Raw genomic sequence first — 14,844 nt, 5'->3', positions numbered from 1 at the left:
TATTCCATTTTAGGATATTTAAAAAAAAAGGAGCAAAACAGTTGTTCAGTTGTGATAAGTGTGAGTTGCCTGTGTTCCAATATCAGTGGCCGGGAGTTAACCACCCAAATTCAAATACACTTTCCTCGGATATTTTTGGAAAGTGGACGTTCATGTACAAGGTGTGTCAAGTTGCTTCTCCTTTTCCATTGGAATAATGCTTTTTATTTAAAGTGCATTCACGCAATAACAAAGCAACTCGTGAAGTGCCTTCACAATATGAGATAGATGCACTTGATAGCAAAGTTAGAGCATGCTCTAAGACTTTTGCTCTAAATTTGTTCGCTGATCAAATGAGGCATCTAATTGTATATGAGAAGATTCTTGAACGAAAAGAGATTTAAGAATTTATAAGGTATGCTCAAGTAGGCTTCCTACTCAATAAATTTCTGTATTCACGTAAGCCTATGTGTATAGGCTTACGTGAATACTGGAAGGAGCGTCATTTTTTGATAAACTATCTCAGAAAAGTAGGCTCCATCTTGAAAGGATTCATTTATGTATTTTCCTCCCAAATAGTTTTAATACTTACTGTTCTTATTTAAAAAAAAATCTAATTAGAACATTACTGGCCTATGGTAATTTATAAATTTTTCATCCGACCAGCAGTCAACAGTATCCATCCATCTTGGAGCTGTACACACATTTCATACCATGGCCTGGGTATTTTTCTATTATGAGTTGTTTTGGTCCTTTTGTTTAATTATAGAACTGATTTGTTTATTTATTTATTTCAGAACAAAACTCAACGAAATGAAGTCGATTTTGATCAGTAAGTTTAATTTATGAGATTTCGTTATCTGTACCACGTTTAAAACTAACTTTAGTGAGCAGATTTTAAGATACTCAGTGTAATTACAAACTCATATTTATCATAACTTATTAAAATATCAATATACAGTAATAATAAATATTTTAAATATATTAATATAACTAATCTATTATTATAATATTTAATGACTTAATTTAATCATCGGATTATTTGTCATCTGAATATCGTGCCAAAACACCCGTCCTTGTACAGATAGCCCACTCCCATAAACCATTATGATACTACAAAAAAGATCTTAGCGCCATCACCGACATTCGGCAGAATTAAGCCATTCCAGTTGATGGTTTCATTCCCACCACTTAAACTAGTAGCTAAATAAAACTTTTATTACCATTTGTTAATTTGAATTTAAATATTATTTGAAATGACTAGTGAAAATTATTTTTTTAGATTTATTTTATGGAAATCAAATTTGTTTTATTACTGTGTTTTCCTTTAATGATTTACATTTCGGTAGCTTGCTAATGCCATAGGATTACAATTGCGGGTTTTTGGAGGAATCTTTGAAATCTGTTATTTAAGTTTTAAATACTGTAAAGAACCACCCTACAAAAAATATTAACGCTATAGCAGAGGACCCGTAACCACAGTTACAAGCCTCCATGGGTGAAAATTAATAATATCATCCATTTCCACTAATTTAATTAATATCATTGCGTTGATGGAGGCCATTTACACAGATCTTTTAATGGTATGCTAAAATCAATTGAAAAATTCCCATTAATATGCAAATATACATTTTCTAGTTGTTTCAAAATTAAATAATAAATAAATAAATAAATTTTCTGTTTATACTCCGGGACGACCAAACGGTCAGAGGAGTTCACAAGATAGATAGAATACAAGAAACAGCACCGTATTCAGTAGTCACGGGCTTGAACCCCGGTCACTCAAGGCACGTGTACTTATGCACCCGCGCGCCTGACCACTAGGCTACGGCGGCCTACTATTCCTTCCATATAACAATTTTCTCGCAATATTAACTGAAGTCCTCAAGGTATTATTTACGGATCCCTTGATTTTTATCTTCCATATGAATCCTATATGGCAGTCAACAGTGGTATATGCGTACCAATGAACGTGAAGGGAAATACTAAGGATACTTAGTTTATTCTATCATCATACAATTCTTAAATTTTCATATACCAGGGATGCGGAGGTCATCAATAAAATCTAGTTGGTAAGAGGACCTTTAAAATGTTTTCACAGGTATGGGAAAAATGGGTTTTATAAATTATATCAAATAAATCATTTTGTGGTGCACTGTGGAACGAATATAATTTTAATTTCTCTTCACTTACAGTTTTCCTGGCGCTCACTGCAGTGAATGCTTTGACAAGGGTAAGTAAACTTTTTTGTTCGGTGTGATTTCAATTATTTTAAATATCTACCACAGAAAAATGGACATAAGGAATGTATGAACACAGGCTCAATTTTTCATAGTTATTTGAGTTGATCTTTTAATGAAATAACTCGTGTTGGATAGTTATTTATTAAAGATTTGTAGGTGACTCCAAAATTGTTTTATAGAGAAAAACAGCAGAAAAAAATCATGTCAATATTTTTCGCTTCTTTGTTTAAAAAGTACGTGTAATTCAAGTTGAATCCCAATTATCTTTTCTTAGAGCAAGAGGCAAGCTTACGAACTTCCTGCAGGAGCTGAAATTCTTGTTGGAGCTGTTAAAACCACCTTTCAGTGTCCTGATGATGGTTACTACGCTGATATCGATAACAACTGCCAGATCTTCCATGTATGCCACACTGCAGAGGAGGAAGGAGCTCCCTTCAGACGACAATACAGCTTCCTGTGTGGAAATCAGACGGTATTTAATCAGCTGAGCTTTACCTGCGCCGATTACGAAGATGCCATCCCTTGTGGCAGTTCCAGAGAGTTCTTCAATCTCAATGCCAACCTTCTAGCTGGAGATCCCAAGATACCTTTCCATACTGAAGGCGACATCCAAAGGGCGTTGCCGCTCATACCACGCTATAGAACGAAGTAATTTATTGTTGCTCTATGTCAAGATGTGTAAGAAAGAGAAAAATCAGAAACAGAAAAATAAAAATAATTAAAAAAACATTTCACCTCTCAAGGCCCGGATTTTCTGTTGCTTTTTTTGGTGGCCATGCAATCATTTGCCTGTACATTTGCCTACTGCAACCTATTTGCTTTGTGTAATTATAGTCGGAATACAGGAAGCCTCAGATTGGGTAATATTTATGCATGTAATGGAGTAATTAATAAAATATGACTTTATTCAGTTGAGTATTTCTTCTGACAACCACGTATATCAGACTAAAATTATAAACTGTATCATTATGATTAATTTCTTAACAATCCTCAATTATATTAGAAGCAACAATTCAGGATTGATTGCCACACACGGTAATAATCAAGTGTTGACTGCAACACAGGGTAACCGATTCTGGAAAAGAACATTTCTTATCAGAATCCACCATCTACTATAGATACTTATAAGATGGACCTTAAAAGATCCATCGCATATGGTCCGTCCCTTCCCTGCTGGAAATTCGTAGCAGTTTCCTCATGAGATTCGAAAGTATTTTATATGTAGACAGTGACCATTCCAAGCACGAAAATGTGAACTGCAACAGTTTGAACAAAATGATTTAGAGAGAAATTCGGGTATTCCAAGATCTGCACAGGTCCTCGAGTCTCAAAGTTAAGAACATACTCAGGGAGATCATTTTCTTGGTACAGGAGTTCATTCCCTGCTTTTTACAAAAAGATTCACTGGTCTATTGCTGCAATATTTCTTGATTATTGGCTACCTTAGGAGCTCCACTGTATGAATCAGGTGAGTGGAAAATATCCAGTGATTCTTTCAAAATCACCCTGAATGGTGTTCTCTTTCATAAGGGCAACATTTATGTTTACATTACAGTTGCACAGTTAAAGAGTTGCATAGATAAAGACGTTAAGTTACTGATAAAGTTAAGTAAGGACACAAATATCTACTTTGTGGAGATTTGAAGGTTTTACAAGTATGTTTTGTTATTACATAACTTAATTTTCAAATATCTTTAAACTTTATACTTATGACACAGTTCTCTTTACTGGAACTACCTGAACAGCTGCTTAGTAATCATCATTTATCTATCGCTGTTGAAGAGGCTTAAATTCATTTTCAACATTTGAAGTCCCACAAGGTTCGCATTTAGGTCCTCATCTGTGTATATTATTTATAAACGATTTATCGCCAGTGTCTGGCAATTTCGAGTGTGGATTGTTCGTGAATGATCTGAAACTTTCGAAAAATTCTAAATTCTTCGCTTTTTTCTCAAATTAAGATGAAAATTCATACGCCCATCTGCCTATAATGAAAATGTTTCTCTTAAAAATGGAGTGTTTCGTCCTAATTCAAAATTTTTTTTTTTTTAATTCTTGTCATAACGAACAGTCAGATGTACACTGCTCGACAAAATTTGGTGTGGTGGTGTACCATAGAATATTGATGAAATGAGATAGCGAGAAACTTCGGACAGGTATAAGAGATATTTATAGTGGTTGTATAAGAATTACCAAAAAAGGTCACATTACAAAAGTCGATTCGATACAAGATGCTCGAAAAATGGTCACATGATATCAGTGCGGCGTATGCTCCCCTCCAACGGCTAAACAGGCCTGACAGCAGTGAACCGTGCTCGATATAAGGCTGTCTATTGGATTCTGTGGCAAAGAATCCCATTCTTTCACCAGTGTAGACTTTAGCTCACCAAGACCGAGGAGTTGGCTGTCGGCGTGCAATGCGACGTCCCACACATTTTAGATCGGATTTAAGCCTGCTGATTGTGCTGGCCACGGCAGTCGTTGAATATCTTCAGTTTCAAAATATTCCTCCACCACTTTCAGCTCTATGTGCAATGGCGTTGTCGTGCATGACAATCTGGGCCAACTGCACCCGTAAAAAGTTGCACATAGGGTTCGAGGATCCGTTCGATCATTGTTCCGTCCCATAGGAGAACACCGCTTCCATCGTAAGTGTCCCTTTTCTCTGATGTTGGAGGGATGGTACCGCATTCCTCGTTGTCTACAGTTGAAATAACGTCTAGAGTCTGTTTGTAGGCTAAAACGGGACTCGTCAGAGAACAGAACTACACTACGAGTTACACCACATTCATTTTCTATGTTCTGTAAATTTTGTCGAGCAGTGTAGTTGTGAAAAAAAGCTTTATGTGCAAGATACAGTTTTTTCACAACTACTTCTGACTGCTGCTGATAACAAAAAATTATGTACTAAAATCCAATAGGATTTTACCACATAATTTCATAAATTTAGAAGGAATTTATAGATTTTTGTTGGCTTTCTCCTAGTTTAAAGAGCCGTAGTTCAGTGTCCTTTGCTTGAAACCGCTTTGCCGAACAATTTTGCTTGGCTCGGACCCATCAAACGTGACACCGACAGGATCAAGAAGAAAACTAGATGAGTAACATGCCAAGGATTGCCTGGTGACACGTGGGAACAGGAAATTCCGAGTATTTCACACAACATGACAAGTGCGAGAGACGTGGCACGAATATTATGGTAAATCGAATTCCTAAAAAAAAAAAAAACACATATGCGATCGGAGGTCAAAGGTGAAACACCTGTGGTTAACGAACGCATAGATGAGATCGGCTGTCGGATAAACAGGAAAGAGGATCTCAGTAAGTGGGTCAGAGTGGGCTAACAGGGGAACCAGTTCCCTTTCGAAATGTGGGCTTAGTCAAGAAATTCCAAATAAGTTACTTATTGGGGAAAATTATAAATAAGTATTATAGAAATAGAAATTGAGTAACAGTACTTCAAACAAAGAGAAAGCGTTTTATATGACATCACATCTTTTTTCGATTTTAAACTTGTCCTTCTATTTCTTTCATTTTATCTTCCTGTTGTTCTTTCTTAATATATTTTTTCCCTACTTTTCTTTTCCCCTGTCGGAGACGGTGCTGAATATCTAAGTGGTTGTTTGCCTGCAATTTTTTTTTTTTTGTCTTCATTTTCTTCCCTTTGTATAATAGATGGTTCAGACACTGGTCTTCGGAGATTGTAGATAAATAACTCATTACTGTCACCAAGCAACAACATACCTCGGTCAGTAAGTCCACTTATCAAAATGTCAAACAAATATGGCGTCCAATTAGACTTGACGCGCAGTTGAATGAAAATGTAAAATAGTTCTTTGTAAATTCAGATATGCAACAAATTGGAAATGGGTGGAAACTCGTTAGATAAGACATTAAAAGGGGCGTGTTAAGAAACAGTTGGGTTAAATGACCAGACACTGATAAAGCTATCGTACGTTGATCGCTAAGGTCAACATTAAGGTGGTGACCAGTAGGAGGAGTCACAATATGTAGCACTTCGACTGTTCAAAGACGCAGAGAAAATGCAAAAAAATATATATTAAAATCCGTCGGTGTCTAGCCATTCACTTATCCATCATACATCTGCGTCGTATTTTGTTTGTTCAGAAATGTATCTAGTTTCATAAGAATTAGATATTCTAGAAAAGTTACTTCTCCACCGATTGGCTTGAATCTCATTCCAGATTTTTTTAATTCCTTTCAAAATTCCAAAATATGGGCTGGTCTAGCAGAGAAGGCCTAGGTCTGTTCAGTATAGCCAACTTAGATAATATTTTAGTTTTAAATTATGTACTTTTTTTTGCACCGTTTGGCATCTTCCGTAATTTTAAATTCAATCAGAACTGGATTGTCCAGTTTTGTCCCGATGGGTGTTAGCTTTCGGAATGCGAAAACATTGGAACATTTTTGCAAGTTGAATAAGTGGTGTCCGGTCCGTGGTAGCTGATGCTCCAGTGCTGCTATTCTTTTGACATCATAAATCTTGAGATACTGCGAAAAGGTTAAGTTCAATCAGTGCCCTAGGCTCAGAGGCATAATGAGCTGTAAGATTATAAGTAAATGAATAAAACTTAAAAGTAAATTCATAAAAAAAAAAGAATACAATATGTACAATGATGATACAGTTTTATCAGTCCAAGACTGGGAAAATAATAAAAAAATATTCCTTGCTCTCCTTTAATCCCATATCAACAAAAAGTCATAAGAAACATCACATAAAAGCAAGCCATCAAGCAAATAACCCATTTCTGATAGCACTGCAAAACAATTTCTTGTCCAAAGAAAGATCCAAGTCACGCTGGTTCATTAAGAGTCATCGTTCTTTAAAGAACGAGATCTTGGATATCCGTCATCTAGATCTACTGATGTGGAAAGTAATCTTCTGTCTTTCGCAGCTTAGAGTCCAGGACAGTTCTCCATGCTTCCAAAGAAGACTTGAAGTAGGAGCACATAGGACTGCGTCTAGAAAGATAAATAAATTTTCTGTTTATACTGCAGGACAACCACAGGGTCAAAGGGGTTCACAAGATAGAGAAAATACAAGAAACAGCAGCGTATTGGGTATTCGCGTGGGCTTGAACAACGGTCACTTAAAGTACGTGTACTTATGCACCCTTGCGCTTGACAGTTCGACTACGATGGAGTGGACGAATTTCATTTGCAATGATTCTATTTGCTGTATCCGAGTTGTACAGTGAGGGTTCCATATCGCGGTAGAAAACTCTAATATAGGAAGGAAAGTTGCTTTAAACTGAAGCACATAGAACCACAGATCACTTTCATCATATTGGAGTCACCCTTCTCTTCAACATGAACGTTTTGAGGGATTAATGGTCAGGGTAAATTTGGCAAGGTAATCAAGGGCTCCTGATAGCTTCTGTTTAAATAATTGGTAATCTGCATGTGGTCGTCATCCAGGTTATGATTGTGGGCACTTTTTTCGTCTACATGGTAGATTAGTGAAGGGCATTCCTTTCATCGACACTGCCTCTTAAAAAATATGGATAAGCTGGAATGTAGTTGATTTGAAAGATGTAGGAGAATTGATGGTTATACTTCATTTCTAAGACTGTATATAGTAATTTTAATAATTCAATTATTCTCCGCTTTTGAACACCATAGATTGCCTCTCACATTGTTATGTCAAGATACTTATTTCGGTCCCTTATCTAATGTTTGATTCTCTGTAAACCTGTCTTCTGATGCTACTGATTATTTCTAGGTGGGTATGTGCCTAACCTCTGAAGTCAAGGCAATCGGGTAGCTGCAGCAGCAGGACACTGCAATGACACCGGAAGTCCATATATTAGAACCCATTCTCTTAATTGAGATGCTGTGAATTTCTCCTTGAATTCGTGACCTTTTCTATTGTTTTTTTCTTACAAGCAAAACCGACAAGGATTTCCCACCCTAACCATAAACGTTGCGTTTCTATCACGAAAACATGCTCAGGGAATTTAATTTTTATGAGAAAGGTATACATCTGAGAAAATGTTAGGATGTTAGAAAATGTTTTCGAATATATGAAAAATGCTTTCAAATGGTATCTTAAACAAATCCCAGAATGGGCTCGTTAAGGGAGGTTATGCCTTCTATGATGTAGTCGTTAAATATTTGGAGGCAAGTAATAATTTGGACATTATACATGTAGACTACTAAAGCGTCACAAGGAAGGCTTCTTCTATATAAACTGGAAGAAGTTTCATCAACAGAATCCTACACTGGATCGCAGGGTGACTAAAAAGGTTGGAAACAGAGGGGTGAGTCTTCAGAATGAACCAGTGTAACAAGTGGACTCCCTCAGGGCTCGATTACGGTCCCCCTTCTATTTCTGATTTTCAAAAATGATATTTACGAAGGTAACTAAGAGTAGCTGTCAAGGTTTGCAGATGATCTGATGGTATGATGGATGATTAACAATCCGAACCAGGCCAACTTGTCCTTTTTGAAGCAACATGTTGCTTCAAAGTACGTCGATCGGTTGCATGCATGGTCCTAAAAATGGCAACTAAAATTTAATACTGTATTTCCACATTTCCACATTTGGAAGAATAATCTTTCGAGAGATAATTTAATTTTACCATCAGCTAGTGCTATTCTGCAGTAGCTATTTTAGTTTCTTCTAAGTTACGTGAAGTTAGGGAGACACTTCATCTTCTAAGGAGTTGCTCTGGTATTACACTACTTTCAAATAAAATTTTAAACAAAAGGGCTTCTGGTAAAAGATTTCTATCAAATTAGCAATACCAAAGACAACACCTATTTCAGACAGCTCTCTTTCTTGTCTGTTGAAACAATTTGCCATTTTCTACTTTCCATCAAAGACTTTTTTATCCCTAATCTCCTTCCTGGATGATAATAGCTATCATCACCCGGGGGAGGAGTAGAATTTATAGTTTCGCTTGATATACAGAAGAAAAGCTATAAATTCTAGCCGGATGATGATATTTTCGAAAATGCTTTCGTAGCAGACTGTCATTAAATAAAAGGCAGATTATCCTTTTGGTGGTGCAATATCAGAGCAACTCATTGCAGAGGCACTACTGTGAGCGTTACGACTATTGAAGTAACAGCACAAGTTCTCCTAACTTCATATAATTAATGTATTTGTATTCGTGTCAGTATTCTCTGTTAAAATCCGAAAAAATCTTTGTTAAAAATCTGAATCAAACATTTTTATAAAAATTATCACAAAAAATCCTTTTAAATATTTTATTTTGTAAATTTACTTTTTAATTCTACGATTGTAACGAAAATAATCGACTTAGCTGATGAATCGCACATGTTGACAGAAAAAAAGAAAAAAAGAAAAGAAACCAGTCGTGGTTACCGTTCTGTGGATTTACATACAGAAAGTAAAAGTTGCCTCAGAAATATCCTCCTACTTTTGACCTTTCTTTTAAACAAGCGAACTCATAAAGAGGAAAGGTTGTGTCTACAGGAAGCTTATAAGAGGCAAATCCAGTCTTCTAGAGGAAAAGGTCAGTGCGTTTAAAGAAAAAAGAAAGTAATTTGGCTGACAGTTACAGAACTTTGCAGAAGGTCATACAAACATATGTAGATTGGATAGGGAAAAGTCAAAAGCGGATTACACAAACGGTTCATTGACTGCTGAAGAGTTAACTAAGAATTAAAATTTATCAATGAACAACAATTACAATTGTCCTATACAACTGTCATCCACTGGAAGACGCCAATATGAACACACGAAGTGCATCACGGGAAGAAAACAGTGTGGTGGAGAGAAATTAAAGTCGATTATAGTTTTTTATTGTTAAAAAGGCAAAAGGAAATAAATTTTGGAAGGCTGTTAGTCAGAAAACACAAAGCAGATTGTAATTTGTCATCACAGTGTCAATTTGGCGAGGCAGGTTAGCTGTCAAGCCTGTTATTTGGCACTTGTAACGGCTGCTTTTTTACGAATCAAGAAATGGGTCGTGAAAAGTGGCACTTCAAGGTATTCGTAGATATTCATCACCCACAACTAGACAGGTGATTTCTTAATTAGATGGACCCTCCGGGTTTCATTTGTTCGTTAAATCATTCTCAGAAAAATTAAATAAAGGCTCAGTTGTTAGGTTGGAGGCTATTATAAAAGCTTTTACCATTTAAAATTACTTTTTCTAAAAAAATTGAACATTGGTAAATGTACTCTCTCTCTGTTTCCGAAACTCATGGAGCAAGTCGATGAAATACAATTTCTTAAGATCATTATATTTCTTAAATTTCATCTATCCTCGAGACATTTTCGTAGTTTACTTAAAACTCATTACGCAGGGGGAGTCTCCGCAGGTTTAAAGATGTTGCTGATGCAGTATCATCAAAGATGGAGCTCAAGGCAACCATCTCGAAGAATCTCACCGTCATGCACACATACACAAAAAAAAAAGACCAAGCAGGTCTGTTAACACGTTTTCAAGTAAGACTTGCTTCTCTTCGCGCTCCGTCGTAAATTAGCAGCAGGATTAGGCCGGTCCACTCACTTCCCAGGTCAGACAGGCTGATAAAATTGCCATGAGGTCATTTTGATTCTCTGCTCATCCGTCTATATTGTGACATCTCCCACTGCATCTAAAACCCAGTTATTCGTAATGTTACCTCGATATTCTGCTTCAAGTTTTTTTTCTCTTTCTTACTTTAACACGAGACTTGGTCACGTGTTGCTATTTTAACGGCCGCTCACTATAAAAAGGCAGCATTTTGAGAGAGGGGACGCGAAGGACTCTTTCAGGTAAGTTTGTGTTTATTGGTTTGTAACGTATAAGCGCGCTAATCTGAAGTAGCTTTTTAAGAATTTACTCATAATGTTTGTTTAAATGTATTTATTACTACGTTATACGTCCGTTTTTAAAATGACATTGTATAAGAGGATCTTAATAGGTTACCGGAGTTTGGAATAACTGACCGAAGACCTTTCCCTAAACTATGATTTTTACAAGCCTTATCCGAAGATGGATTTATGTCTTTTAGTGTTCACAGAAAGGCTCTGTTGATAATAGCGATCTTTGCGAAGGAAGTTTTTTGGAATAGTCACTCCTGATGGCCCCAGTACTCTACCCCCACTCGGGAGAAGCAGTAGCACACGCGTTCGGGTTGCGCGTAGTTGGAGTCACGTGATTGCTAAATAGGTTGTCAGCTCCTATAACTTACGTGATCGTACCTGGGTATAAGCAACATTATTTTTTTTTTAAAACAGAATGGATAGAGCTTACCTTCGAGACATTTAAGATTACCGCAGCTGAACATATTTAAGGAAAACCGTTTGAGGAAATAAATAAGAAAAAAAGGAGTGAAACTTCAGTTCAACTGAGGTAAGTAAGAGCTGTTTGTGTTGATGGTTGGAAGTCGCCACCCACATTCGCATATACTTTCTTTGGACACCTTTGAGGAGTGTGTTGTGTATACGACGCATCAAATTATTTTACAGCTTAAATGATTTTATAGCTAATTAAGTATCTAAGCTGGTATATGAGGAATTTCTTAAGAGAAGAGAGATTTAAAATTTATAGGCTTTGATTAGCAGACTTCTTGCTTCAATAAATTTCTGGATTCATATAGACCTATATAGCTGACAGATACGTCATCTTTAGATGGGTGCGATTTGAGAAAATGGAGGCTTCCTCTTCAAAAGGTCTAGTACGTATAAAACGAAAGGGGTAAAAATGGCCACTGGAATGAGCAACCCAATGCCTACGGACCCTTTTATGTGGCGTATTGACGAAGAAAAAACTGGAGTTAAATTGTTTTTCAGTCTTGTTATAATATTTCAAACTTCCATGGCTCACCTACCATATATTTTTTTGTTTTATTCCAGTCATTTCGCTGAATTTGGGGGTGTGACTACCCATACTGTCTTCGTCATCAACCATCTTTAAAATACCCCTAATCGGAAGTACTGTACCTATAATGAGCAGCTGTTTTATAAAATGAAATGCGTGTTATATATATAATTACAATTTCATTATAATTCATGCACATTAACCATTATTTAATTGTAATTCCCCCCCCCCCCAAAAAAAACACTTTTAACGATTACTGTTATTTAAAAAAATTCTAAAAATATAATTTTTTTCTAATATTAACCTCACAGTAGCAAAATAAAGTTTATTTTATTTTATTTTATGTCTAAATTTCAGAACAAAATCAAGAAAATGAAGACACTTTTGATCGGTAAGTTTTCTTTCTGAGATTTCTTTCTGGACATTATTTAAGACTATCTTTACTTAACAGATTATATGAGATAAATAATCAATTTAATTATAGAAAATTGTAAGAGATTTATTATAAATTATTAATATATTAATACATCAATAAAAATTTTAATAATAATAATTTAATAAGTTACTAAAACTAAATTGTTTATTTTCTGAAAATTGTTTGGAAAAAACCGATATCTATTTTACATGTGAGTATCATTAAAATGGTTTTATTATTATTTTTTCTTTTGTGGTGTTTATTTTCTAAAACTGTTTCAATTATCGATATTTATAATAACTATTCTAAATGAGAAGAAATATTGATCAAAGAAAGATGAAGAGCTATTGATTAAAGAAAGATGAAGAGCTATTGATCAAAGAAAGATGAAGAGCTATTGACCAAATAAATCAAAATTTCTTTGAGCAATAGCTCAGAATTTCAGGGTTTTACAAGTATCACACAATTAAAATAGGGTAATTATTACCACCTACAGATACTAGTTTGTTATTAGTAAATTTTCCCATAATAATAAATTTTAAAAATTAAAAATTAACATAAAAATAATAAAAAATATTATAAAATATACCAGGAATATGCAGGTTATTGAAAATGTATTCTGGTACGAATACTTGGTATAATTAATACCATAACAGATCTATTATAAGTATTAATAATAATAAATATATATTAGTTGATTGACAGAGCTTCTTAATGTTTATCACAACGCATAATTCAAATATAAATTAATAAACGAACAATTTGATAATTTTTAACGACTTTTTTATGCATTAATGCATTTGTTTAATTTTTGTTAAACTTTTGGAAATCCTCTCAGTAATAATTCAAATCTTATAATACTGAATGAAAAGGATGTTAAGCAATTTCTTTCTACCTACAGTTTGCCTGGCACTCACTGCAGTGAATGCTCTATCAAGGGTAAGTAAAACTTCTTTTTTCCATTAGTGTGATTTTATTATTTTTTTAATACATGCCGACATAAATAGAGGTATTAAAAGGCTTTGGAGGATTAGCCTCAAATGTCTCTTAACACTTTTCTTAGTAAAGTTCATCAAAAAGTTCTTAGCAAAGTTCTTTAATTTCTTAATACAACTACCAGTAAGTATATAATTAAATTTACTAATGTGGACTCATCCTATTAATCCTAATTAAAGTAATAAACTTCGTAAAACAAAAAAATATAAATATTAATAAGGGTGGTGGTTTCTTTTTTTTTTTTTTTTTTCGCTTCTTCAACTGTATGTAATTCAACCTAATCTTCAATTTCATCTTTTCTTAGAGCAAGAGGCAAGCTTACGAACTTCCTGCAGGAGCCGAAATCCTTGTTGGAGCTATTAAAACCAGCTTTCAGTGTCCTGACGATGGTTACTACGCCGATGTAGATAATAATTGTCAGATCTTCCATGTGTGCCACACTGCAGAGGAGGACGGAGCTCCCTTGAGACGACAATACAGCTTCCTGTGTGGCAATCAGACAGTATTTAATCAGCTGAGCTTTACCTGTTCCGATTACGAAGATGCTGTCCCTTGTGCAAGTGCTAGAGATTTCTTCTATCTCAATGCCAACCTTCTAGCTGGAGATCCCAAGATACCATTCCACACAGACAGTGACATCCAGAGGGCGTTGCCACTCATACCACGCTATAGAACGAAGTAATTTATTTCTACTGTATGCCAAGCGATGTGTAAGAGAGAAAAATAATTAAAAAATATTTCACTTCCCAAGGCCTGGATTCTGTTGCTTTTTTGGTCGCTGGTGACCATGCATTCGTATGCCTGTACAGTGCTGTCGCAACCCATTTGCTTTGTGTAATTGCAGTATAAATATAGGACGCCGCAGACTGGGTAGTTGTGCATGTAATGGAGCAATCAATAAAATATGAATTAATTCAGTTGCGTATTTCTTCCGACACCACAAATACACCAGACTAAAATTATACATAGTCTTTATAATTAATGATTATTGGCGAAACAGACGTACCGGATAAGAATCCTGGAAGTACATACCACATACTCACAAAAGATTGTCAAACTTCTAGTTAGGTATACTAAAGATGCAAATTTAGGAGAGATAGGATACATTTACAACGTATGATACATGGGTCCTCATATTAACAGTACAAAATGAAATCTAGCGGTAGCAATCTTTTTAACAATTCTTATGAAAAAAAAATTGTGTTAAATTCCTACACCATCCATTTAGTCAACGATTATATAATTATCTCTTGATAAGTCCATCTGTCCAAGAAGTGATATGAAGTTAAGCGAAAGGCGTAAATTATTTGGAACAAACCATTAAATTTCAGTTTTGTTTTAACCTATGTATCAACTGCAACTTAGGAGACTCTGTTAAAGTGTGCTGAGATCAGATCAAGACAAGTTAACTTAG

General features: G+C 35.2%; 2 protein-coding genes across 2 annotated transcripts; both read left to right on the top strand.

The window, feature by feature from the left end:
• The first annotated feature begins 713 nt into the window (after positions 1–713).
• On the top strand, positions 714–3,132 carry LOC150082778 (U-scoloptoxin(01)-Er1a-like). Its single transcript, XM_090376818.1, has 3 exons — positions 714–811; positions 2,175–2,212; positions 2,497–3,132. The coding sequence occupies exons 1-3, from the start codon at positions 793–795 to the stop codon at positions 2,872–2,874; spliced, it is 435 nt and encodes a 144-aa protein (XP_090232944.1). The 5' UTR covers positions 714–792; the 3' UTR covers positions 2,875–3,132.
• Positions 3,133–10,880: 7,748 nt separating this feature from the next.
• On the top strand, positions 10,881–14,347 carry LOC150082777 (uncharacterized). The gene is made up of 4 exons (XM_090376817.1): positions 10,881–10,971; positions 12,377–12,410; positions 13,336–13,373; positions 13,735–14,347. The coding sequence occupies exons 2-4, from the start codon at positions 12,392–12,394 to the stop codon at positions 14,110–14,112; spliced, it is 435 nt and encodes a 144-aa protein (XP_090232943.1). The 5' UTR covers positions 10,881–10,971; positions 12,377–12,391; the 3' UTR covers positions 14,113–14,347.
• The last annotated feature ends 497 nt before the right edge of the window (positions 14,348–14,844 follow it).

The sequence above is a fragment of the Mastigoproctus giganteus genome, chromosome 7 (genome assembly GCF_048544385.1).
Source record: "Mastigoproctus giganteus isolate SK-2022 chromosome 7, ASM4854438v1, whole genome shotgun sequence".
NCBI lineage: Eukaryota > Metazoa > Arthropoda > Arachnida > Uropygi > Thelyphonidae > Mastigoproctus > Mastigoproctus giganteus.
The sequence above is the reverse complement of the archived record's forward strand: the minus strand, read 5'-3'. Positions and strand labels throughout refer to the sequence as shown.

Excerpts from the sequence above, each read along its gene's own strand:
- LOC150082777 (XM_090376817.1), top strand. Across the intron at positions 13,374-13,734 it reads CAGTGAATGCTCTATCAAGG|AGCAAGAGGCAAGCTTACGA; the intron begins GTAAGTAAAACT and ends ATCTTTTCTTAG.
- LOC150082778 (XM_090376818.1), top strand. Across the intron at positions 2,213-2,496 it reads CAGTGAATGCTTTGACAAGG|AGCAAGAGGCAAGCTTACGA; the intron begins GTAAGTAAACTT and ends ATCTTTTCTTAG.